This window comes from Hirundo rustica, chromosome 18 (assembly GCF_015227805.2).
Source record: "Hirundo rustica isolate bHirRus1 chromosome 18, bHirRus1.pri.v3, whole genome shotgun sequence".
Classification (NCBI taxonomy): Eukaryota; Metazoa; Chordata; class Aves; order Passeriformes; family Hirundinidae; genus Hirundo; species Hirundo rustica.
Window position 1 is genome coordinate 8,397,658 of NC_053467.1, and position 14,167 is coordinate 8,411,824.

A 14,167-nucleotide genomic window follows, 5' to 3' on the forward strand; every position below is an offset into this window, starting at 1 on the left:
ATTCTGATTTCCCAAAGCTAATTTTTCTTTTTTTAATTCTGTTCTGCATCCTTTAAATGCCATGAGCTACACATCAGAATGGAGTTGCAAAACTGCTATTAATTTAAACAATAGCAGCTACACTTCCCAAAGTGTCTAATCACAGCTTTCAAACTTGCAGCTTGGCCATGAACTTTCTTTGCAAAATAATTTGAAGACCTCAAGGCATATTTCAAATGCTTATGGACTACTGCTTAAATGATCAATTCAGTTTCCAGTGAAGTAAGAATTAATCTTCTTGGAATTTTAATAAAAGGTAGCTCATTTTGTTTAGGACTCTTTTTTAGCAGGTTACAGTCCTAAATCTACTCCTGACTCTGTGCAAAGACTTGGTTTGAGGCATTTCCTTAGTTTGCTTTTTTATTTTTTTATCATACCCATTTCATTATATTGTGATATAATGCCACTGCCCTGTTATTTCCTTTGTCAATCTTCCAAAAATCGTTTTGGCACTGAAAAAAATGTGCCAGGAGAAATGACTTGGATGATTTGACATTTTGTTCCCGCTAATTTTATAATGTTGCCACCCTGCTGATAACTAACCAGATATAAAAGTAAAATAAGGAGAACATTCTTACTCAGCCATGCTTAGCAGTTTCTGCCTTGTGATATTTCCTGATGACTTTAGCCCCTGCTTTTGCTTTTGCCCAGATTCACAATGAAGGGTCTAAATCACCGTGCCATCTTTTTTCTCACCTAAGCTTTAGAAAAGACAAGCACTGTATTTTTGTCAAGCATGCAAACTTGGTAAGTATTGAATTTAATAATTCCAGAATCTGATCAGAAATGATCAGATAGCTCAGACATGACTTGAAAAACAAGGTAAAACTGTGTTTTCAAATGTAAGTAATTCTTTACTGATAAAGACAAGCTGTACATCCTTCTACAATAATTTCAACTTGTTTTGAAGTGACATTCAATCAATCCCAATTCCCAGAAGTGACATAAAGGCAACTGTCACAGCTTAGATACTGCAGCATTTATTGCAGTAGCCTTTCACAGTACACAAAATATGATTCTCCTGCTCCTGAGAAGATTAGTATTGACATTGACAACAGTGGCAGGAGGAACAAATGGTTGGAAAGATAAATTAAATTGAGGTTAAGCCAGGGAGATCAAAGAAATCTGCAGTTCCTCAAAAAGCAGAAGGAATCAGACTCTATGTGTAGCTGCTGGATGAGCAATGTGTGCCCAGAGAAAAGGTAAATATCATTTGCTTTGTCTTCATTCAGAGGAATGAAATAGGAGGAATCAAAAGAGGCAGAAAAGGGATTTGGAACGAGGTGATAATCTGAAAGTTCTGTTCCCTAGGAAGGGCTGGTCATGCCCACAGACAGACATGAAAGAATATTATGACTGGAAACAAAACCTTACAATAACACCAATCTAGCAGAAGTATCAGTAGCAGTGCTGTGGCCAAATTCTCTCTGTGGGTGTACATGATTATTACAAGGGAATATTAAGAAACTTGGCTTTGCTTCTCCTTTCCCAAGTAAATCTCATCCTGTTTTCATTGTGATAGGCAGTGCAGAGCTCAAGAAATAACTTGGTTTCATCCAACCCCTTCTATTTAAGCAGCATCCCCAGGATGCTCTCAGAGAGGAACACATTAAATACTTTCAGTGTGGTTTCCATTTCCATAACCAAAGCACTCCACTGTGTCCTGAGGCAACAAAGGAAATCAATCAGGGAACTGTTCATGGCTCTGTATTCTCAAGCACAGTTCAGTCTTACAGAATCTATCAGTTCTGTGTGCCATGCATAGGTCTGTAGCATAAGGCAGCACTCAATTAAAATAATCTGATCTCGTTTACACACCATAGTAAACATTATTCTGAGGTTTAATGAGGTTCTGTCTACAGAGCATAGATACTATCTCTTTACTTATTCTGATATACAGGAATAGTGTTACATATCAGGAATGGATGAAAATGCTGTTTTGATAGATGTTGATCTTGAACTTAATAGGGCTTTTAATTAATAAATAATGCACTATCATATCTTACTATTCCACACCATTGTAGAGTGGTGTGCACACCAGCACTGTAGAATTGCAGTGCACACTCAGAAACAGTTGCAACAATTATGAGCCCTATTCTTCAGAAGAGTACAACAACTCTGGTCCTTCAGTGCAGAATTTAGCAGAGGTGGGTAAATTCCCTGCTTAAAACACAGGGAAGAGTCTGTGATACCAGGAAGTGAGAACAGAAAGGACAGGAGGACTGGCTGTTCCGGCAGGGCTTGGCTGCCAAGCTTGAGGAGTGAGCACTCGTGCCCAAACATCTGTGCTACCACTTAAACAATCATGTCTTTGGTCTCTGAAATAAGTGACTAGTCCTTCCTACCAGGAAGAAGGAAATTTATCCATTTCTTCCTCAGTCTGCTTCTCATTCAGCTGAAGCAAAGAAGCAAGAGCAGAGCATAAATTTCTCTTGCAGGGTTTATTCACTCTCAGCTACTTGGAGCTTTTTTGCACATTTCTGAAAGGTCTAACAGCTTTCAACACAAGGCCATAATGGCATCAGAGTTCTCCAGATGACACAGAATGCTTGAAATGAGCATTTAGGTGGTGAATAAATTTCCATGGACATTTCTCTTTCAAGGATGCAGATGTTTACCGCAGTCCCACGCTTTGAGATCTGGTTACTGCAGGGAGGAGGACAAAGTTATCTGGGCATAAACATCCTCATTTCTCTGTTTAAGGTGCCACAAAAGCCAGGATGGTCTCCAGGCCTCTCCAGACTAAGAGACTAAATCAACACTGGTCTCCCTTCTCTATCACAAGTGAATTACAGCTTTGACCCTTCAACCAGTTCCTTTGCAAAGGAGGAAATTCCACTGGTTTCTGTTCTCTTCATTATCTTACCCTGTGGCAACCTCAAGTGGCTCTCAGTGAATTTGGTCTCTTTAACACAGATATTTCACAGCAGGCTGCCCTCTGCTCAGAGGCACAGCTCCAGCTGGGAGCCTTGCTCCACACAGACCTCCTGTAAATGGGAATGATCCCACGGGAAGGACTGCAAGAACAGCAGCACAGGAGCATCAGCCAGGTTTAGGAGCACTACTCATTCAGTTAGGGTTAGGGTTTAGGAGCACTGGTAGCACACAAAGCATTCCCAGGTGCCAATACCAGGCCAGCATCAGGGAGCAGCAACAGCCCCCGAGTTGCTCCCAAACATAAACCATAGAGGCTGGACAGTTTATTACCTCTGTGAGGATCAAGCGTGGAGACTTCAACTTCAGTGTAATCCACCTCAGCACTCTCAAGGTCAGGTCCTGCCCCAAAAATATCAAGAAGATGTTTCTTTGTAGGACTGCATGCTTTGTTTGAGCTGTGGGCCTGACCCTGCTGCCAATGAAATTAATGGACAAGTCCCAATTGACTTTGAGATGTGCAGGACCAGGCCCTACTGATGGCAGATGGGAGTCACTCTGCTAAGTTGTCAGGCCAGCCCATTCCTGAGGGTTGTCCCGCTCTAAAAGGCAGAAGACCAGCTAAAGGCAGATTTCTGAAACTGTGGGACATGCAAATTGTGCCTAAATCTGTTACTTGCAATGTAACACCTTCAAAAGTAGCACAACACAAAATGGAGTTGGGAATGACCATGGTGTCTCCCATATTCCTGCTCCAGCTGCTCCTCCCTTTCTCTCCCTGCCATTATTTCTCATTTTCTGTGGCTGCTATGGCAGGACACTCCCCATTCTCCACTCTCCTCACATTTCAAGCCATCTTTATGTCTTTCATGGCCTCCCTCATCACCTCTCATTCTCCAGATCTCCACTTTGCCAATTAGCCAGTTTTAGCACTTTTCTCCTAAGCAGCCTCCAAGCCCCCATAAAACATTTGGAGTGGAACCCATCTTCCTCTTCAAAATGCTTCTCTGCCACAATACCCACAGAAAGCCTGGCACTGATCAGCCATCTGACTTACTAAGACCACTGGCTGACAGGTTTTGGATACCTGGGTACAAGAGACACAAGAAACAGTTTTGCTTTCTACTCTGTTTTTCTTAGGGTAGGAACGGTTTTCTACCACATTTCTGTAAGAGCTGGAAGGAACCACAACAATCATTCAGACTGAAATCCTGCAGAACTGATTTTGGCAGATTGTTTTATTCAGATTTCATAGCAGGTTGTTTTTAGATTTAATTCTTAAATATTTCAAGATCCAGAGAAGTGAAGAAAGGACAGAGAAGTAAAAGCAGCAGCAATCTGTATAAAATCTTGGGTTTTAAACAAATCTGAATATTTGTTATATAAAACTTAATATTTTGAGTATAAGTTGTATTTTTATATCATCCATTATTAGATGGCCTAGGATCCAGCACATCTAATTACACTCCATTATGCAATTGATAAAAGGTCCAATCGGAGTCATTTTGGACATGGGGAAAAAAGGGATGGCCCTATCATTCCTACCTCACTACTACCATTAGAAAACATTGAGACTTTCTATTATAAAATAATTTAAAATCTATTGTTTAAGTATGGAATTACCTTTACTCTCATCTGTTGATTTCATGTGGTTTTCATTATCTTCAATGTAACCTGATCCTAAAATAAGAAAGCCAAAGCTGAGCTGATAAAGTATCTGTTGTAACCAATGAAATAAATGAGTTACACAGCTGCAGTTCCTACTGTCATTATCTGCATTTCTATATAACACATTCTACTTTCAGATTAGATCCTATCTAAGACATTCAGGTGGGAAGAATGTGGCTTTTAAAGTAATCAGCTAACAAACACCCAAGGAGCAAGTTTGTCTATGTCAGGTACTCTAAACATCATGTCCACCTGTCATTGTCAAGTGCACTGAGATCCTGCAATGAAAAGTGCCTGGGCAAGTTAACATCTCTATAGTGGCCACATCACAGCACCACGAGCCACAGCTCAAATTTCCTCTCTGAAATAATTTTCTTGCAGCTCTGTCAAAAGCAGAAAGTAATTTTCTTTTACCATGATTTCTCCATCTGTGATATTGTCAATTGATTGCCTGGGAGAAATGTCTGAGCAGACTTATAAACGAATCTGTGTAAGACGTGCTCATAAAAACTGTACAAAGACAAAATGACAGAAGATACCTTGGACAATGTTTTTGGTATCCCTCTGTATTCCCAAAACATTGGGCCCCATCCAAACAATAACTACAAAATCCAAAACTTTAAACAAATGTTTAATTAAACCAGCTTACTGACAGACTTATAGCAAAATATCCTACCTGAATAGTAGTTCCCATCACTGGACTGTCTTGGTAGCTTTTCATTTGTCAAGTTTGGAGCCAAGGCAGAACTGAAATATAAACCAATAAAATTCGATGTAATTATCCAAAACCAGTCAATAAAACAAACAACATGATTCTGTGCAAAGATCAGTCACTATCTCTGCTGACTACCACATATTCTTAACCACTGAAACTAATGAAAATTTTGCCTTTGCTTTAGGAGGAGCACAAGGAAACTTTAAGGTCAAAAATGTTCCCTATTGCATTATTCTTCTTTAAGACATCTGTATTTTCAATTCAGATACAGACCTGACATTCTTGTATTTCACTTAGCTGGCTTTTTTTTCTATTTTTAGAGTATTTCCTCATCCTGTTGTTGTGTTAGCAGGTGGCACACGGAGCCCAACCATCTATTGTCTGCAGGTGTGCACTGTAACAAGTTATATTCATGTGAAGCAAGGCTTAAGCCCTATATACACAGAAATGCTGCAGCACTATCATAAAGCAGGTGTCGTGGTTTAACCCCAGATGGCAGCTAAACATCACACACGCACTCGCTTTCCCTCCTTCCCTGCCACAGAAGGATGGGGAGGGGGATTGGGAAAAGATAAACTCCATGGATTCAGATAAGAACAGTTTAATAATTCAAATAAAGTTAATAATACTAACAGCAATGAAATGGAGAGAGAGAGAGAAACCCCAAGGAAGACAAGGGATGCCCTGAGCAGCGATCAGCACCTGCCGCAGTCCCAGGCTCGGCGCGGTTTTGCCGCCGGGGCTGTGCCGTGATAGCGACCAGCACCCACTTTATTCAGCCTTCAGTAACCCCACAACAGAAGGGTCTTCCAAGAGGTGGGACCAGGCAACTGCTTCATTTCCTCCATCTCCAAGGCTGCTATACTGAAAGCCCATCGGGATTCTTCTGGGTCCTTGAAGTACCCACTCCTGAGATGGTCTGTGCCAGTCCCACTGGGGATTTCTGCCACACATTCCCAGTCAGGCTGATTTTAACCTCCAGCAGTCAGCTCTTGGAATCCCCCTCCAGAAGCACAAGTAGGTTCTGCCCCTTCACAGCCTGGCTGCATCAGGGAACACAGTGCACCCGTATCTGCTACAGCCTTATACTCCTGGGGGGCTGACGTTGTGGGCCACGTGATCCACGCAGTCCAGTAAACAAGGCTGTCCCTCTCTTCCACATGGCTGCAGGCAGAGCCCCTCTAGTCTTGCTCACAGGTTTATCCAACTCACTTCTCGTGAAAATGGAGTAGAATTCCTTTCTATAGGATCAGGAGTAAGATCAGCCCTTCCATTCCGTCTGAGGAACTGCGCACTGCAGACCGCAGCGGCAACCTTCCTGGAAGAACCCGCTCTTGTGATTATTTCTCCTCGCAATTCATGTAGGACTGAAGTAGAATTTCCAGCCCTTTCTCATGTTATCTCTGTAGGCCTGCAGGAAAAACAGGATCTCCCCTGGTGTGTACCCTCAATATCCTCCCTTGACCAAACACTGCTTTCTGTCACCAGCTGAGATTCCAGACCGTGCATGTGAGGAGGAGAATTTATATCCTCTTTGAGCTGCTCAACCAGTTTCTCCACAGCAGGGACAAGGGAGGAGGAGCTTTTCCAGTGTACTGCTAGAGCTGGAGAGCCACTGCCTCCACCACTGGTGCCTCTCTGTGTCTCCAGACAACGCTGCCAGTGAGTTGGTGTACCATGATGGTGAACTCTGGGGTACACGCTTCTGATACATGGTTTGAGCACGTTAGACTTCATCTGGATCTGTGAGTGACCGTGTATTGTTTGGGTCATAATAAATTATCTGCCTCTAAGCATGGCTAATTCCTTCCTGTACTGAGTACCTCTCTCCATTATGATCCACTTGCCTGGGTGAAACAGAACATCTTCCTTGAAGAGATACCTTTCCTTGACAAGAGCTGCCTCCAGAGGCTGAGGACTCGTGTTACTCTTCCAATCACTTTGTCAACTGATGAAAATGATCACAGCTGCTTGGCTTCCTTACCTTCTAATCCCACACCACCAGCCCCATCATCCCAGCCTCAGAGCAGCCAGGTGATAACGTGCTCACCTGGATGATGGCTGAAATCCTTTTGCATATCCTGCAGCTCACTCAGGGATAGGAATCAAGTGCCTCTTGTTGTGCCTCTTCCTCCTGTTCTTGTTATGACCCTGTTTTGTCCTTCTTTATTAAACAAGCCAGAGGTTGATCACACCCCTGGGGTGAGTGATCACATTGCTTGCTGCCAGGGTTTGAGTGCCTGTCACTGGAGATTGAGTGCCCACTGTGCCTGTCGTGGGGCTTGGAGTTGCTGCAAATAATTTTTTGACCCTAAACAAGAGCTGATCCACATTCAGCCACTTGCTGGTTCCTACCAATAGGACCGTGTTGGTTCCAACATCCCAAGTGTATTCAAAATTTTCCTAATTCTCAAATGCTCTGGTAATTAGGCTGGAGAAGAAAGGGAGGCTGTGGGAAGATGTCTCTCCTCCATAGGCTGGTTGTTTGAGGAATGGGGTAAAAGATGTAGTTGTGAATAATTCCCAACAGGTGTCTCCCCACGCACAGGTGATTGCAGCGCTGAGACCCGACCAGGTGAGTTAAACAATACCCTCAGCCCTGGCCCGAAGGCAACAAACACAACAGGGAGCAGTGGTGCCAGCACGGTGCTGGAGAGCACAGCTCTGAGAGCAAACAAATCAACACCGTGACCAGTGGCTGTTCAACCACAAGGAATGTTTGGAACAAAGTTGTTTCAACATGCACTGGTCAGATCTGTTGTTAACTTCGAGTCCCACCTTGGGTGCCAAAAAGGGCTGTTGTGGTTTAACCCCAGCTGGTAACTAAGCACCCTCCCTCATCCACCCCACCCCCAGTGGGACAAGGAGAAGGACTGGAGAAAGGTAAAACCCAGGTAAGAACAGTTGAGATAAGAACAGTTTAATGATTGAAATAAAGTAAAATATAATAATAGAAATAATAATAATTAATAATAATAATAACAGAAGGAGAGAGAGAGAGGAGTAAAACTCAAGAAAAACAAGTGATGCTCAATACAATTGCTCAGCACCCGCTGACCGATGCCCAGCCCAGCCCTGAGCACTGACCAGTGCCTCCCAGACAATTTCCCCCCAGTTTCTCTACTGGGAATGACACTCTATGGTGTGGAAAATCCCTTTGACAGTTTGGGTCAACTGCCCTGGCCACGATCCTGCCTGGTTTCTTGTGCCCCTGCTCACTGGCAGAGCATGGGAAACTGAAAAGTCCTTGACTTAGTGTAAGCACTACTTAACCAAAACAGCAGTGTTATCAACATTATTCTCACACTAAATGCAAAACACAGCACTGTACCAGCTACTAAGAGGAAAATTAGCTCTATCCCAGCCGAAACCCAGACAGGAAGGCATCTTACCCAGACATCTCCATGGACGGTCCTTTAGCTTGACAGAGAAAAACAAAAACATCTATTAATAGATAATATTGTATAAATGTACAAGTAAAGAATTTAAAAGTAAAAATGAAAAACAAAGATATAGTGATTGTCTGCTCCTGTCAGAATAACTTCTCCTGGCTGTCACAAAATTAATTACCTCATGTCTTACATCCTGTTTATCTCCCAGGTCTCTTAAATCTCTCTTTCAAAGAACCCTAGACCCCAAACCCCAGATCTTAACCTAGTCAGTTTAAGCAATCTGGGACATCCAAATGCTCCAAATTTTCCCAAATAATTTGCCACGTACAGGATATCACAGGATAAATCAGATTTACTTATTTTCTGAAATAACTAGATCTAAAACAATACCTAAATGATAAAAGACAAATCCCTAAATGAAATTGTATTACAGAGCGGAAGAAAAAAAACCTAATCCCATAAACTAATAATCAAAATTTGCTTCATGAGGACTAGAGAAGAAGCTCAGTTACACCTGAGTTGGGATCCCAAATCAAATTGTTATAGCTCTATAAGGGATCAGAAACCTCCTCAGGCCCTGTCTGCGTCTACATTGCCTGAGGCTGAATTTCAGACCTAGGACTGCATGGGAACAGTGTAATTCTGGCCTATATTTGATAACCTTTGCTCCCCTAGTGCCTGCTCAGCACTATTAGTTTTATGTTTTGCCCAATATGCTCAGAAACCTTCAGCACGTTTGCAGCCCAGTTTGGGTCACCTGGCATTTCTAAGTAGATTCTTTATCTGTGTTTAGTCATCTTTGAAGCCTCACCCCCACAAGCCTTTGCTGCTGAGACAAATGCAAGTTTAACTGTAATACATTTGTCCCCAAACAAAGAGAAGGGAACCATTCATTACCCTTTTTCTTCTTACGCAAAAACCACCATAAAGCGACTGCAACTACTCCTGCCATGGCTGTTAGGACAAATGCAGCAATGACTCCTTTCTGCCAAACTGCTAAGATGACTGCAAAAAAGAAAAACACATTTCAGAGAGTAGTTACAGTGATAGGTCAACATTACCAAATTCTGCAGTTCCCGACCTTTCATTTTACTACACATCAACCCTCTTACACACTGGGGAAGATCTTGGAAGAGACTCGTGTGCCACGTTCTCTAGTGAGCCTCTCCTTTGTGACCAAAAGCTCAGTAGATCAGCAGCTTGGTTTTAGTTTGCATCTTGCTCCTTTGGCTTTTGGATATCCCCTAAATACTTCTACATAAACAATCTCGGTTTATAAAGACATCTCTCTGTTTAACTTGACAGTGGTGGAACAAAACCCACCAGTAAGGTGCCATTAACCACTCCAGTGAGGGAGTTATACTGAGGAGCATCTCAAATCAGATGCCCTCACCTATAAAGGTGACAGAATAGGCAGCTTCTCATTAATGAGCTCACCACTGATGGTTATTGGACGGCTCCTCACGTCCACGCTGGCTCGGTTTGAAGCCATGCAATAATAGGTCCCCGTGTCTTTCCTCTTCATTGTTTTTTTGTGCCATATGGTTCTGTCTGAATATTCCCTGACTTCATGCAGAAGAACTTCATGATCAGCTTTTTTAAAAAACTTGAAGTCAATTGGCCAAGATCCTTCTTTCACAGAGCAGAGGAAAGCAGCGTCACTGCCAACTTCTACTTCTCCATACGGAACGCTGCCCAAACTGGCATCCCTGATTGGTACTACAGAGGAAGGCACAAAGAAAACAAATATTAGCACAATTAGAAATAACTCTGATGACAAAATATTGTATTGTAGAAATGCTTGCTTTAATGCTTAGTTAAACAGAGACTGAATGCACAGTAATAATCTTTCTGAACAGTCTCTGCCAGACAGCATCCTCTAGTAAGTATTTTTATACACCCAGAAATAGAGAGGGCACGATAAAGAAACAAAGCAGACACAGGAAGAAATTATATCCATTCCACAGAGGTCAGTCAGTCTCTTTCCTTAAAATCCTTTGGATGCCTCTCTGGCCCCAGCCTACAAATGATTTAATTTCCAGAATTAATACACTCAGCAGTTCCATTGTGGAACTGGTACAATGGATAATGGTACAATTTGTGTAGTTCTGCTTTCATAGTTATGTCGAGTTACGCTGTTTTATGCTAACTCTGTGGTAAGGGTATTCTTGTAACTTTTAATATACAATGGAGGGTGTCAGGAGCTAACTGATCGAGTTCTCCAAAGGCATAAGCAAATCCCTAATGTCAGTGGTTACAGAATACAGCAAACACAAGGAGAGAAGTTAGTTTGCATTTGAACAAGTTGTAAGAACAGTTTTTTAGCTTTTAAGTCTGCTGGTTTACAAAGGAAGCATATGAGCATACACAGAGCTAGCCTAGGAGCAGATGAGCTTCAGCCTTTGTAATTACAGGGGGAGAAAATGGACATACATTGTGTGATGCAAGACATGTAGTGTCAGGAGCTTTGCAAAATGTTTGGGATATGAAGCATGTTTTGCTAAAATTCCCAAAGAAAAATTCTCTGGAAATATTATAAATGTGTTTGAGAAGGGCTACAGATAACACAAGGCAGATGTAAAGAAGGAATCATTAAGGCAACACTGGTACAGAAGCAGAGAAAGGAAACCAGATTTGATACGAAAAGATGCTGGTCATGAAAGCTGTATTTGTATTAGGAAGCAGATTTAGATAAAAGACATGGGTTACTACAACTGAGCCCTGACAGAGAGAATTGCTCTGGAAAACATAAGTCCTTTTCCAGTTCTGGTACAGAGAGAAAGGACAGAATACAGAGAATTTGAAGTCACCACCACACCGGCAGCGTTCTGTGGAAGACAGGCTCACCAGGCTCCAAAAAATGACCTTCTCTTCAGAACTTCTAAACAGTGTCACAATATATCCCAAACCACAGCTCTGACAGCTAGGATACACCAGTTCCAGCAAAGAAATACCCACTTGTTAATGGACTAAGATTATGCTTTGTGTTTGTTTATTTATACCTTGTTATTTCAAAATACCTTGACTTTAAATCTCCCTGGATAAAACTCAGAAGAGTTTTATCATTCAGCTTCTCTCTACTGTTAGTAAACGGTGGAACTGATGAATTTAAGGTGAGTTCTAAGGTGCTGTAGTCTGAGTGAATGCAAATACTGTATTAAAAGCCCTGCCTGGGAACTCAGCAAGTGGAGAGTGTGCAATAATCCAGCTGACTCAGAAGAAATGCAACATTTCTGGATTTATCTGTTCTAGCCGTACACAACTCAGTGTCAAAACTCCAAAGTAAAACAGCCTATTAACCACAAGTTTATCTTATTAAGACCAACACAATTTGGGTTTAAACCAGGATGTAAAACTGAAAACTCCTTAGCAGAGAGAAATCACCTCTTCTTTTTCAAAGATCAAGAACGGACTTCTGCTCTGGTCCTGGACTACTGTGCTGTGATAGGCAACTATTTTAAGTCAAGTGAGCAAGAACCTGTAAACATTTCACATCCATTTTGCTTAGTCTACCATTTGCAGCTACAGCTTCAAAACTCTAAATATGACATTAGACAAGAAGAATTAAACAGACTTACCTATCACTGTGACATTTAGAATATTGCTAGTTTTCACACCACTGGAGTGATTGTTTCTAGCATCACATTTGTATCCTCCATTGTCATTTAGTCCAATATCTTCATCCAAGAATGTAGCATAGGTGTCATTAGTTACATTTTTCTTAATTTCATCCCCTTTGTAGAATGTGAATGTTATTGGTGGTGTTCCCATCACTGACTGACAGATTAATTGTAGAGGCTTCCCTAATATCACCTCTGGTGAACCGCTGACAACGGAAAGAGTTGGCTTAGAGACTGGAGCTAAAAGGTGAATAAAAAAAAGAAATTGTTTCCAATTACACTGCATAAGGACAAAAGACACAATATTATTTTGTAGAAAATATAAATATACAATATTTAGCTAGTTTGCACCTACAGTCTGTTTTGGGGAAGCTCTTCCTCATCGACAGAATGGAAATGGGGGACTTGAACAAATCCGTAGCATAGATAATAGAACATACGTGACTGAATAAAGCAGCAAACAGGGACAATGTGAAGCAAAACAAGGAAAGGATCAGTGACACAGCTGTGGATCATCCAAACTCCAAAAGTAGTTCTGACCCAAGGAACAAGCCTGCTCCATGGGTGACCTGAGAGGGATCACACTGCTCCTTCTGAGCGCCCCGTTCCAGCAGCACGGGGAACAATCCAGTCCATCCCTTTGACAGCCTGGAGAACCACTGTGCCTGTTCCATGAGAGGGAACAGAGCTGGAGTATTCACAGTTGGTGAGCTGGGGAGGGGGCTGTGTTTGTAGCAATGAACCCTTGGCTTTTCTAGAGCAGAACCAACAAGATGACCTCTGGCTCTCCTGGCTTTTTCTGCCTGGAGGGTCAGGTCAAGGCAGGCACTGACAGAACTTGAGATCAAAGTGAAAGTTTTGCAGAACATTCTGGCTCCTGCAAATAATAACGAATGAGAGTTTATCTGGTCCCTAGCAGAACCTAGGGACCAGCAGGAAACCATTCCAACTCCCTTCTCCGAGGGCCAGCCCTGGAAAGTATGACTTGATTCTATCACAATGCACCAAATCCTCTGCAGCTAAAGCACATCCCCCAGAAATTCACGTTCCAAGAACTAACAGACACCCTGCTAGTTCACGGACTAGAGACCGATTCTGTAAACAGATGTCCTTACAAATAAGCTTCTGGTTTAGATCCTCCCCCCACCCTGGTGGTTCTAAGCCTCTGCATCAACTCACCATAAACACTTATCCTTACAGGTTTGCTCTCCTTGACTATTCCTTTTACTTCAGCTTTGCAGGTGTAAGATCCAGTATCATTCACATTAACTTTAGTTAAGAAGACTCTAGATTTTTTCAACAGGATGTCTCCGCTGGAACTTTTCCGTACTATAGAGAAGTTGGCTCTTGGAAAACCATTAATGTTGCAACTCAAAATTAAATCTTTACTTTCATCCAACTTAGTCATAGAAGCAGACAGCGTTGGCTTGGGGAATAATTCTGCAAGATAAAAAGAGAGCTGATTCATTCAAAGTAAGCCTGGAAGAATGTGACTACTTATCTCAAAGTATACAGAATGAAGGACATACTGATAGTTTATAATTTGGGAACAAAACAATCGTGTTATTTTAATATTATTGTACTTTCAGGGAAAACAGCAATTTTCAGGGAGAAACAGTTTCAATTAAAAAATAGGGAAAACTTAGCAATTGCTTGAAACCACTTTTCACAGGTTGTTTGAGGATATTATTTTAGGTGGGAAGTATAGGGTGGGCAAAAATCAGAAACTAAAATCGAACTAGCCTTTAACTTACAGAGAATTTACACTTTGATCTGGAGGTTACACTGGGATCTTGAGTTCTGCCAACTTTAAATTTAAATATTAATACTTTGAGTAAAATCTTAGACGAACAGAAGTT

General features: G+C 41.8%; 1 protein-coding gene across 15 annotated transcripts in view; it reads right to left on the minus strand.

Annotated features, from left to right (window-relative positions):
- Window positions 1-14,167, minus strand: part of PECAM1 (platelet and endothelial cell adhesion molecule 1) — a 31,707-nt gene that overhangs the window by 14,243 nt on the left and 3,297 nt on the right. For 8 of the 15 annotated variants that reach the window (XM_040081414.1, XM_040081419.1, XM_040081416.2 and 5 more), the window contains exons 6-13: window positions 13,488-13,748; window positions 12,267-12,548; window positions 10,126-10,407; window positions 9,586-9,693; window positions 8,689-8,716; window positions 5,258-5,328; window positions 4,537-4,593; window positions 3,247-3,315 (exon numbers count right to left, since the gene is read on the minus strand). In XM_040081414.1, coding sequence (XP_039937348.1) covers window positions 3,247-3,315; window positions 4,537-4,593; window positions 5,258-5,328; window positions 8,689-8,716; window positions 9,586-9,693; window positions 10,126-10,407; window positions 12,267-12,548; window positions 13,488-13,748 — 1,158 coding nt within the window. Of the gene's footprint in view, window positions 1-2,551; window positions 2,686-3,246; window positions 3,316-4,536; window positions 4,594-5,257; window positions 5,329-8,688; window positions 8,717-9,585; window positions 9,694-10,125; window positions 10,408-12,266; window positions 12,549-13,487; window positions 13,749-14,167 lie in introns of those variants that run through there. The other 7 variants (XM_040081427.2, XM_040081421.2, XM_040081420.2 and 4 more) reach the window with 2 other exon arrangements.